This window comes from Amblyomma americanum, chromosome 1 (assembly GCF_052857255.1).
Source record: "Amblyomma americanum isolate KBUSLIRL-KWMA chromosome 1, ASM5285725v1, whole genome shotgun sequence".
Taxonomy (NCBI): domain Eukaryota; kingdom Metazoa; phylum Arthropoda; class Arachnida; order Ixodida; family Ixodidae; genus Amblyomma; species Amblyomma americanum.
The window spans coordinates 162,405,629-162,417,636 of record NC_135497.1 but is presented as its reverse complement, the minus strand read 5'-3'; the positions used below and the strand labels follow the sequence as shown (position 1 = coordinate 162,417,636).

The 12,008-nt window shown below is 41.8% G+C and overlaps 1 protein-coding gene across 5 annotated transcripts in view; it reads right to left on the bottom strand.

The window, feature by feature from the left end:
- Positions 1-2,860: 2,860 nt before the first annotated feature.
- Positions 2,861-12,008, bottom strand: part of LOC144114075 (NACHT domain- and WD repeat-containing protein 1) — an 84,894-nt gene continuing 75,746 nt past the window's right edge. For 4 of the 5 annotated variants that reach the window (XM_077647535.1, XM_077647536.1, XM_077647534.1 and 1 more), the window contains exon 16: positions 2,861-10,287. In XM_077647535.1, the coding sequence (XP_077503661.1) occupies positions 10,061-10,287 (227 nt within the window). In that variant the 3' untranslated portion in view covers positions 2,861-10,060. The remainder of the gene's footprint in view (positions 10,288-12,008) is intronic. The other variant, XR_013310950.1, reaches the window with a different exon arrangement.

Genomic DNA, 12,008 nt, shown 5'->3' with positions numbered 1-12,008 from the left:
ATCTTGCTATGAACTATGCAAGAATTGAAGCCTTTATTTTAAATAGGCATTTATGGCTGGTGCAAAAGAGAAATTTTTTGGGTTGCTCTATGCACTAGCACTGCTAGGTCATGCTGCATTTCAAGTGCAAGGTTTTGGGTTTTGCCAACAAGTAATTTGCATGGAGGGCGGATGCTACGAGTTTTTTGTCTCTGCACTGGCCCAAATCCGGTGAAGCAAAGTATTAACAGCAGCTGTTGCAAAAAGCAAAACAGCCACATGCCCACAATTAACTTTTGACGTTGCCAAGATGCTGAAACGGAAAATGGCCTTCAAGTATATCCACAGGAAAGTGCTAAAAATTTACAGGCTAACTGGAACAACATAAGTAAACAACGAACTTTACTGTGTTTCATGCCTGCTTTAGAATTGCATAACCATGTAAACACGAAAAACATTTTTTTGCAAGGATTTCCACCCACCGCAGTGGTTCAGTGGTTAGGGCGCTCGGCTACTGAGCTGGAGTTCCTGGGTTCGAACCTGGCCGCGGCAGTAGTTTCGATGGAGGCGAAAGGCAAAAAGTGCCCCCGTGTGCTGTACGCTGTCAGTGCATGTTAAAGATCCCCCGGTGGTCGAAATTATTCCGCAGTCCCCCACTACAGCATCTCTTTCTTGCTTTCTTCTTCCACTCCCTCCTTTATCTCTTCCCTTACAGTGCCGTTCAGGTATACACCCGGATGCGAGACAGTTACTGCGGCATTTCCTCAAAAACCAATTTTTTTTTCAGGGATTTCCTGCTGCCCATTGTGCCAAATGGCGGTGTGCGGCTGGGCACTTTTCTTTTTCTCGCCCTTTCTAATTTATATAGTCATGCTGGTCACACACATCTTGCACCCAAGTTTATACTTGTGAGATAACCTGCATTGAGCACTGTGGAGATATAACAGTAATTCATGCTTTAATTTCCTGCAATACTCAAATATCTAAGAAAAAACATCTCACTTGTCACAGTTCTTTGAACAAAGCATAGCATATCATGCTAAGGTCAGAGTGTGGCCTAGTTAATACAACATAGGGATATTAAAAAAGTGCAACAACAAGGACAAAAAGTACACAAGAGTACAACACAACACAAAAGAATAAGAGTACAAGTGCTTACGTTGTTTTAATATGCCAAACCATACCATTTCACCCTAGCTTTCCGTTCAGAGAAGCAGCGGTTGTGACAGCCCTTTGCTCAATTTCTTTTAAACAGATTTGCATATGCAATATATTGGAAACAGTGCATATTATAGCCATAAAGAATGTTTTAACCATGTCTGGTGGGTAATCGTCACAGTTGCAAGTTTTCCTTGCCTTGGAAATCTACTTCATTAGCTCGCAAGAACATTGGTTATTGGTTTCCTGCATTGTGTGTCTTGCCCAGGTTGGGTTTTTTCCTCGATTCCCACTAGAATGTGATTAGAAAGACTTTATTCCTTAATCCAAGTTGCTCTTTTTTTTCCTCTCAAGGTTACCCTTGTCATTTTCACTCCATAGCATGCTGCGCTCAGCAATCTAATTTCAATCCATTTCATAAGGCTCCATGTTTCAGCCTCATAGGCTTATTTTTATAGGGAATTTTCTATCCACTTAAGCACTATTTTATTAACTTTCCTCCTTTTTTTGCTGCTTCTGGTTTTTCAAGTATTAACAGGTTCTCTGAATTCATTTTATTCATTTCTTGTGAGCAGATACATACTAAATAACTTTGCATTCACCATTTCCGTACCATGCTTGACTGATGGGTAGTTGCGCATTAACCATGAGCAATGAATACTGCTCTCTGACTGCAGAAGATTGTCGCTGCCATGCCAAAATCAGTATTCCCCCCCCCCCCCCCCCCCGACAGTGTGACTCACTGCTTAGTTGACTGCTCTCAGAATGCTTCAACGAAGTCTTGAAAATGAAAAATGCAGTACAAAACACTGGACACAGGAGAAGGAAAAGGTTGCTGGTTAGCCTTCACCTGTGCAGTCTTATGCATATTTTTATCAATGTTGTTTATTTACTTACTGGCCCAATTCAGTACCATTCTTGGAAAAAATTGTAGACCACTGCAGTCTGCTGCATTGGAGAAATGTGAAAGCATTTACGTTTGAATGTCAGCAACTTTTTTTTTCTTTACAAGCCATCGTTGTCATGTGACACTCATCACATGGACCAGCGAAAAACGGACAACGGACCTAGAAGACTACACGGGCGCCCGTGTAGTCTTCTCTTTCCGAGGTCTGTTGTCCATTTTGCGCTGGTCCACAATATGAATTACTTCCGACTTGCCCAACACAACGTACTGTTAAATACATCACGTGACCGTCGGATTACGTTGGGAGCTTTATTTTGCTAGTCACCGTTGTCATGTGACACTTATCACGTGACCCTTGGACGACGTCAGCAACTTCTTTTTGCAAGCCATCGTTGTCTAACATCAGTACACATCCCCAACACACTTTACCGTCGTACACATCATAACGCGTTCACTTCAGGCCCCTCTAACACGCTTGAACAAACGACCCTTCATGGCGTATGCGTTGTGCGCCCGCCTGGCATACAGAGGGCTTGGATTCGAACCACAATGTCGGTGAATTTCTTTTTCGAATAATCATTTTGATGTGGACACGCCCTGCAGACACACTCAGCCGACAGGTCCTGTACACGCCAGTCATGAGAAAAGAAATGCTTTTGCATTAAAAATCCTCACTGGGTAAACAGAGCTGCTTAGTGTGAGCCGTATTGTACCTGATTGATGTTTAGTAATGACCTTTGCAATGTGTGGTACACAAATTCTTTGCTAGTGCATATATGAAATACCACTCATGGAAGAAGCCAACATGCCCTTTCATCCTGGAAGAACACTTCTTTTTAATGTTTATTTGAAACACATGTAGTTAAAAGGAAAACAGAAGCTTGCCTTAGGTACAAACACTTTAGGTACTAAGTCTGGCTTGACCAGTATGATAGTAATATGCTTCCTTTGACACTGCAGCAGCAGTGAAAGGGAGCTCACTTGTCAGCACAAGGTATACAACCAGAAAAGCTCAAGAAAGTGAAAATGCAACAAGTTTCTCAAAGTGTATGTATACACATGTGCATATATATGAACACAAACACACATATATACATATATATGTATATGCGTATACATGGTCAACTGAAGAGAGCTTCATAGGTTACGATACCTGCCAGGAGACCAGAAAACAATAGACACTTAAACTATAGGTCTCCATAAGCTATTTGTAAAACAGACTTATGGATCAGACATGCTGTTATGTACAAGTTCAATGGCACACAAGAATTAAGCAGCACATACAGACAGCGTCATACTTTGGTACAAGGAAACTTCTTTTGTCATTTTTTGTCCCTCCCATATCCAACACAGCTGCTGTTGGTGGCAGCCCCACCACACACGGAAGCTTTTTTGCATGTTTCTGTTCACAAGCACCTTTCCACAGCAACCATGTTTACTTATCTACAGCTAGGTGGTAACTTGGCTGTGCTGCAGCACCACCTCACACCTCACTGCTCTGGTTGCCTGCTCACTTTCTTTTTTAACTGCTGTGTGAATCGGTTGGCCTCCAGGAACAGGTTCCTTAATCGCTTGAGCATGCAGTTGGGGCCCAAGCTTTGTAGGCTTGTGGGCAGCTGCAAATTGCTTCAGGGGCTGTTGTTATGATGTTGACAAAACAATGCTGGTTCTAGACTAGAATGATACAACACACACCAGCCCCCCACATTTTGTTGGCCACTTCCCAGCTTGGCGATCTCTAGCAGTTTTCACATATCCAAAAAAAACATGGGCCTGAAGTTTTGTTGACTTACGCAGGAATACACAATGCTTGACATGGTTAGAGTAGAAAGTACATGTTGCTATAACCTGCTGCACAGTACATTTATGCATCAATCACACGTAACTTGAGTTTAAGAGACAAAGGTGTACACAACTGTCACAAGTGTTAATGTTGTAAATAATTTGCATTATAGCTATGTTTCAGAATTTCTACACAGCAGTGGTTTCACAAGAGAGCCTAGAAAGTGGGTACAAATAAACTGAAGCCACATTGTTTATCTTTTAATCTAGATGCCTGAAGTGAACTGATGATGTGTGCATGCAAGGCCTTCACTTTTTAGTAAACCAGATAGCGTAACCTTTAGCTTTTCACTTCAGCCAGTAGTTACTGCCATCCTGGAATCACAAGTCTTTAAATGCACTGCGATTGGGACAGTAACAAAGTATTCTTGGCTTTGCCCAAGGATGAATACTAGGATCAAAAAGAAAGAGTGAATATGTTGATTGCATGTACACAGCTCATCACCACACATCAGCTCGCATACTGATACTTCCAGCAGCAAAGGAGTGCAAGAGGAAGTACGCGGTATGACAGCAAAGCTCAAGTTTTCATTGTGCACCATGAGACAAGCTCCAGAACACCCAAAAGTGTTCAGCTTTAAACACAGCTCAGCGAAAACCAATTGCTGGCTTGACGAATCTCGAAATATGAGACACACAACTTCCAACACTAAAGTGAGAACCACTGATTGGCTTTACAATGATCTCATGATGGAGAACAGTACAGTTATGCTGGCACGGGCGCAGTAATAACCAATAGCATAAGGTTATGTTCTTTTTGCATTCCAACTAACAGAAAAGTAGCATTCCGCAAGCGTTTTGACTTCACTTTTTGACTTCTGCCTGATTACACAGTCTTTGCAAAAAGTAACCGAGGAGCCGCGCCGGCATCCGGAGAAGGCTTGCAGCCAAGCAGGGGCGTTGCGGTTCAGGCACTGGCCAGTGTTCCCCCGCTGCGAGTATAAACTGTCTGACGTAAGCCTGTGCCCTCTTGAAGGCGCGAAACTGTTTGTCACACATGCTACCTGCTTACTTCTTATCATCTAAGGAAAGAGAGTGAAGGCATAGGCTTAAGTCAGCCAGTTTACACTTGCAGCCGGGCAGCATCGGGCAGCCCAACGTCACCACTCGGCCTCAAGGCTGCTCAGTTACTTTTGACAAAGACAGTACATACAGTAGAATCTCAGCTATACGATCACGGCTGATATTCATCTCGGGATCATGCTAATCTGTGAAATTCCCCAGCCTAAGCGAATTGCATACAATTCGCAAAATTTTGAGTGTTCCATATTCTCACAAACGCAAGAGCCGCTACCACACCCGCGAGCAGTGCTGCCTTCACATCACCTATGCCATGATCACCAGTCATGCAGTACACACACAGTAAACACCGAGTGGTGACGCATGGCTGTCAACAGACATATTTCCCATGTTTCAGCACACAGATTTTGTTCATTATTTTGATGACACGAATTTCAGGTGATACAAATATTTTTTGCGATCCCGTGAGATTTGTATCAGCGAAATTCTACTGTAGTTACATGTCTAGTGCTTGTAACTCAAGCATGATATTCAAGTTTGATCATTTAAGTGATGTTATCATCCACTTACAAAAGAACAAAAGAAATCCCAGTCTGAAAGAGTTCAGCCCATTCTTTGTACCACACAATACTGAATGAAAAATAAACAGAGCTTACCATTGAATTTTTGCACCTGGAAATTAGTGTAGAATGGGTAAACACAAGACAAAAGGATACAAAGGACGAAAACAAATACATAATGCAGATGGAGAGACTAGGCATTTCTCAAAATTCAGAATAAGTTACCAGCGAAATTAAAGCGAAAGCATAGCAACAACAAAGTGCTGCATTGCTTCTGGAAACAGCCACAAGTGCTTTTCCTGCAAGCCAGTCTGCATTTGTAATTCATATAGATGTGGCATTCAGGGGTTGGTTTCGTTTAATGCCACACTTGGCTGTAGGGCAGGCCAGGTGAGTAATGAACAAATAACAATTTCTTGTTCAAAGTGTGACCTCTCCCATGAAAGAAAAGTCGCAAAAATAAAAAGTCATGGTGTGCTTATGTGCACTCTTCTAGACAGGCATATTATCCCTAATTCACATAGACAAAGTATGAGTAGGGTCAGAAGGGTGCACCATGTGCTATTCGCTTCTTTGTGGCTGCACTTGCTTCGTCCAAAAGAAACTGACCTGTGGCTGCATGGAAAGCAAGCACCTAGAATTTATTCATTATCTTTGGGCAGGTGTTTTGTCTTTTTAGTGGCAGATGGCACAGCCACTCTTTGTACAGCAATATCTTTTTGTCTCTTTAGCATTAGTGGACAAAGACACACCTCAACTTTCTGGACAAAGTATGTGAGGATTCCAACCAAGTTTAGCATTAAACAATTTTTTACCAAGTACCTCTTCTATGTGAAATTCAAGCATGAAACAACATTCCATTTCACTGAAGCTTGGGTCCAAAAGTAATGCAACAGTGGGTAACTAATGGGATAACAGCTCTGATAATATACTTGGATGCAAAGCTAGCTGCCGTAGCATTTGAGCATTATGAATATGATTTTTTGGTTTACTGAAAAAAAAAAAATACTTCCTTTGGTCAGCTCTCACAAGTGCACCCAATTCATAATTTACTGCATACTGGTTTGGCCTCGTATTAAGGAGAGCTACATAGTGATTTTTGTGAGAGCAAAACTTATCTTGATATCATCTCCCTTTCACTGCAGCCAATCAACCAGCCATTTTTTTACTTTGGGTGATTGTCAGGGCGCTCAGCAATCACACCAAGCTACTAAGCAAATGAAAAAAGAAGTCACTTGATAAAAATTAAAATACACTAGAGCATAAAGATGTTTTCCATTGCAGGTCTAGATGCTAGTTTAATCTAGTTATGATAACTAGTTTCCTCAGTTACCAGAAAAATGGAGCACAAAAGCACTTCTTGCCCAACTTATAAGGAACCCCAAGCATAAACTAAGATCATGGTTCAAGCAAGATTTTTTTTTTTGCTTGCATGCAGAGGACAGTTTTTCAGTTGTGGTACGTATATTGCGCACCTATATGCAGGAGACTTGGCTCACATTCACAATACTGGGAGGAAATTCAGTGTTGGCATCATTCTACACCTTGCACTCTGCAACAGTCTGCCAAGACTATGCTCTACCTGGCACATCATGTATTACAAAAAGCAGCTAGGATGGGAGGAGGCAATTCAAATGTGTAATTTTACACCCTGCCACGCAGTAACAGAACTCTGCTGGCAAGCACATGGCTGCAGAGAAATTTTTGCTCTTGCTAATTAGAAGTAGTGTAGTGTAAACCAATGTGGTTTTGCTTGGTTGTGTTCCTCATGGCTCACTTGGCTGAGCATGCATGTTGCATGCAGAGGTTTCATGGTTAAAAAGACAATTGGAAGGACGTGAGAAGAAAATGATTGCCTTCACCTACAGCAACAATCTTTTATTTTAAGCTTTAAAATGTAGCAGTGGCAGCCAACCTAAAAAAAAAAAAGATTTAAAACTTGACCAGGAGCCAGGAAATAGTTGCATTGCAAGCCACTGGTCATTGCGGCTTGGGTTAGATGTTGTAATGTTGTAACTTATCACTATTCAGTAATAATGTGAACAAAAATTACATTTTAATTGAGAATAAGAATACAAAAATTACAGGCTGTATTACAATGCTTGCTCACTTCCGTTTGAAAATTGAAGCAAGGCTGCTTTACCTGACAGAATTTTTGTGACAACAACGAAAGATATTATTATAGTGATTACTCCCACTAAGCTGTACTCAAATGCTGGGCACAGGTTAGATGTTAATGTAGTTTATAGGTTAGGGGTCTTGTGTATGAGTTGGCTTCTGTACATGCTTGTTCAAACACACATCAAGAAATATTGCACTCCTTTTTAGGCCTTGCATTCCAGCTTGCACTTGGCCTACTGAAGTTGCGGGTGACAAAAAAAAAACAGTAATGGAACCTTTCTGAAAAAGACATTGCACAAAAAGCTCCCACCAGAAAGAACTGCACTATAAAAAGAATGTTCCAGTGCCTGACCTGCACTTTTGCCAGAAATGTTGGTGTGCTTCTTGACTGCTGCTGGGAAGAGTACCTTGAGTAGCAGACACACACAGTAGGGCTCCTGTACAAGCACCTCTCAATGAGCTTTGCCACCAGTTATGCTGTGGGCAGAATTGGCAGTCTTCACAAAGACAAGAGACAGATATCCATGCATCAAAATGTTTGCATCATGGTACATTTGTGTGTAGAGTGGATGCCCGCGGCAGTTTTGGATGACTGAAGCTGCAGCATGTTTGGCATTATACAAAGTCGGCAAAGGCTTGAAAGACTAAAGCGCTTTGCATGGAACACAATAATGTGCTACTCCTAGGAAGATAACAAAAGTGAGATTCTAGCTTCTTTTATGCTGAAATGAGTTACGCGGTGCATATTTTTCTGAGCTGCAGACCTGCTTATGTGCCCTGCTTGTTAAAAAGTGCATTCACTGTACATGGTGCACAAGACACTCTCCAAAGATAGCAGAGCTCATGCCTATCGCATTTCTTCCACATATCAAAGAATGCATTTCATCTGTCAGTCCAACTTTGCACATCATAACACATTGTGGTGCTACAAAATCCAAAATCTGGGGTGCATATTTGCTTGTGGGTAAACAAACCAAGCCAACACGAGTGCCTCACTTGTTAGGCTGTTGTACTGGCAGCAACACAGATTTTATAAACAGTAACATTGTGTTCAACTTTCCTGAACTTTGGCATCATGCTAATCAGACTTTTGTGACACTTCTTATTTTCCAGTGTTTGTCTTTCAGACTGCTTAAAGAGGTACAGACATACAGAGTGATGAAATTAAATATTTTCAAACTTTATTCTGAAGGGAGTGGTGTTTATAAATTATTACTGTATTGTGACATTTACAACTGCTAATCAAGTGGGGTCATTTCTGCAACATGAACATGAGGCTACAGAAAAAGAAAAAATGCAACAACCATACCGTATGCATGTCTACGTTTACGTGATCTAAAGCATGTGCTAACCACTTTTTTTCTTGGCACACCTTTGAATTACAAGTACTGGATAATGAAGAGCAGGATATTACATCCCAGACGTGATGTGATGGCTAATGGATCCACATTTCCCAAGAACTAAACAGTTTTGGAACTAAACTGCATAGAGTCGGTAGCTGAAAAAAGAAAACATACTAGGATGCCTGAGAGAGTGTATTATGACCACCTGGTTTATGATAAGCTTTGTTAATACCTCAGTGATTAGATCAACTTACAATCCTCACATAGTCATTTTTCATACTTAGTGGTTCATGCACTGTGATTATTAGAAAAACTTTTACGCCGATACATATGTTTAATGGCTTGCTTCTTTTGCTTATTTATTAAGGCATACATCTTTCTAACCACCATGAATAAATGCTTTGAAAAAGATTCACTCCTTTCTACACCTGACTGATAGCCACGAACACAGTACAAATCTCCCAGTGTGACCTTCAAATTTACATTCTAGGCTTACGACTGGTGAAGGGATCAAACGTGGTTACAAAATTACAAATTCAAATGTAGTTACAAAAGACCAAAATATTTCAGGTGTGTGACATATATTATCGTAGAACATGTACTACTCGTACACAATCTTTACAGAATTGAAAAATTCTGTCTGTACCTCTTTAATGTACTGAAACAAACCTACCACACTAATACTGCTCGACAGATACAATAGAAAAAAGTCGTCACCTTTGCTCAGTAAATGGTGAGCCAACTTCATACCTTGAGTAGGTACTATTAAACTGCTTCACATGGACTGGTGTTGATAAAGTGTGCTGGATCAAGATTGCTCTGGGACTGGCTGAAATTTTGCATACAGTTGGCTCCTATATCAAGAAGGCCAACACACCTCCAGCACAGTACTACATACTAAAAATTTTTTCCACCGTACTGATAGCTTCAGCCTAGCTCCCTTTTCCCTCTGTGTCAAAAAGCCGACTTAAATTTTGCTCGGTCTGTGGTCTGTATGGCGTGGGAAACATCCTAGCTGGTGCCAGACAGAACAAGGAATTGCAAGCATCTCTTGTCCCCTTTGGCTTGCAGCAGTTCAGCCACTGCACTACTTTCATGGGTTGGCAACAGAAGCAGTGGCTTCAAGCAACTCAGCCTTGTTGGCTGACGTCAAAGACTTTGCCACAGTTGCTGACATTGCCATAGGTGTTTGATGCAAGACGAGACTCGGGCAGGCTCTGGTCGCCTTCACCATCGTGCAGTAGGTGACAGAAGACTCGGTCATATCCTTCCAGCCCCATTACCACTGCTTTTCCATCCAGAGTCAGTTCACAGCATGTCACAGCCAGGTCAGGCGTGAACACTGCTAAGCACTCCCCTGAAAATCATGACCGCTGTGCATTAGATTCATAGAATAAATAACTATACCTTACAGAATTTTACATGTTTACTGCCTTGTAAAAAAAAAAAGCATCAACACATCGGTGACAGTTTCCAGTCATGTACATTCGCAGCAAAAGTTTACGAGGTGAATGTTCTCAGGAAAAAATTCATTGTAGCTCTGCCGCATCACCCAGTCACTTGGTATTGTTACCAGGGGATAGAGCATGCACATACCCTTGTACCTTGGCCCATTTCAGGCGAATGGACTGCATGACTGCGCCGGAAAAAATATTTTTCCGCGCACTTACGTCCTGTAAACTTTTACTGCCGATAGTACTTGATCCATTCATAGTAATGGATAACAGTAAATGAATCATAGTAAATGATCCATTTTGACTCGGAAGCAGTAGGTTAACACTTCTAAAAATGTTTATTCAAGCAGTGGTGTGCTGAAATTCGTTGAAATGAAACACATTTTCAGTGGGTACAATTGGGTTTTGGCGGAGGGTTCGTTTAAGGGAAAAGTTTGTCCAAGTGGCATTTCACTGTACAACACTGGTGTTGACAATACACAATACACACTAAGCAATGAGAATATGTGGATACAGAACAGCACCATGTTTACAAACATGGGGTTGCTAGCAGATACTGGCGACATCTGTGTCACTGTTGTCTGCTACCGTTAGGTTTGCTATTGTGTTATGCTAATGGCTGCCTTGTATATGCTAGTGGTTGTCTTGTACATGCAATGATATTGCAGAAAAAAAGATGAAAATCTACATATTCTAATTTGGCTGAGTGCTTACTTATGGAGGAATTTCGGCTGGAAACGAAAAGGCAGCAATGAAGGAGCAATCAGTTTCACAGGACAAGCACTCATCAAGCAGCTAAATATAAATGCTGGTTTTTGACACTAGAGGCAGAATGTACTGTCGCGATCACAATATTGCGGGACATTGGAAAACGTGGCAGAACTGTGTTCTGCGCCATTTAACGATGCACTCCCGCTCGTTCTTCTCAGGCATGTCTGTAGCCTCACTCCTACCTTACGCGCAGTGCATGAAGATCGGAACGAGCGCCAGGTGCCGCTTCGATATCCAGGTCTGCGCAAATAGCTGCGATGGGTGAAGCAGATAGTTGCCGCTTTCGCAGAGGATTGACTCTGGGGAAAGGGAAGGGGACTTGCAATGACGAGTCGCTTGTTTTAGTGCGCAAATTTGCCTAGTCACAACGTAAGATGGCCCCCGCATTTTTTTTTTGTGTGCTAGGATAAACATCTGCTCCTGGACGTGAAGAATGGTGGAATGCCAAGGCGTACGGGAAAAATGCAGCTACAGCAAACAAAAAAGCAAGTAAATGTGTGATTAACTTTTGCAACAAGTAAAAACACCTTCCTTGAAAGTGAATTAACACTCGGCAACAATTCTTTCAGGTGTGTACGTGAGTCCAGCACTAAGCAACACTAATGCGCAGTTAACTTAAGTCGACGACATTCATTGATTGCACTTAATATGGCGTCAACTGGAGTGCGCTAGACACATCGACGCAGAGTCCATACGGAAAAGAGGCGTGTCAGACACGAAAACAGAAAAGGGTCAATGGCGCAAGCGAAGCGTCATGCAATACATGCATGTAAACAGCACTTTCGGCGAAATAAAAAAAATAGACATGCAGCCTTCTAAAGCCTATGGCCAAGGGGGCGGAGGGGGCGTGTTC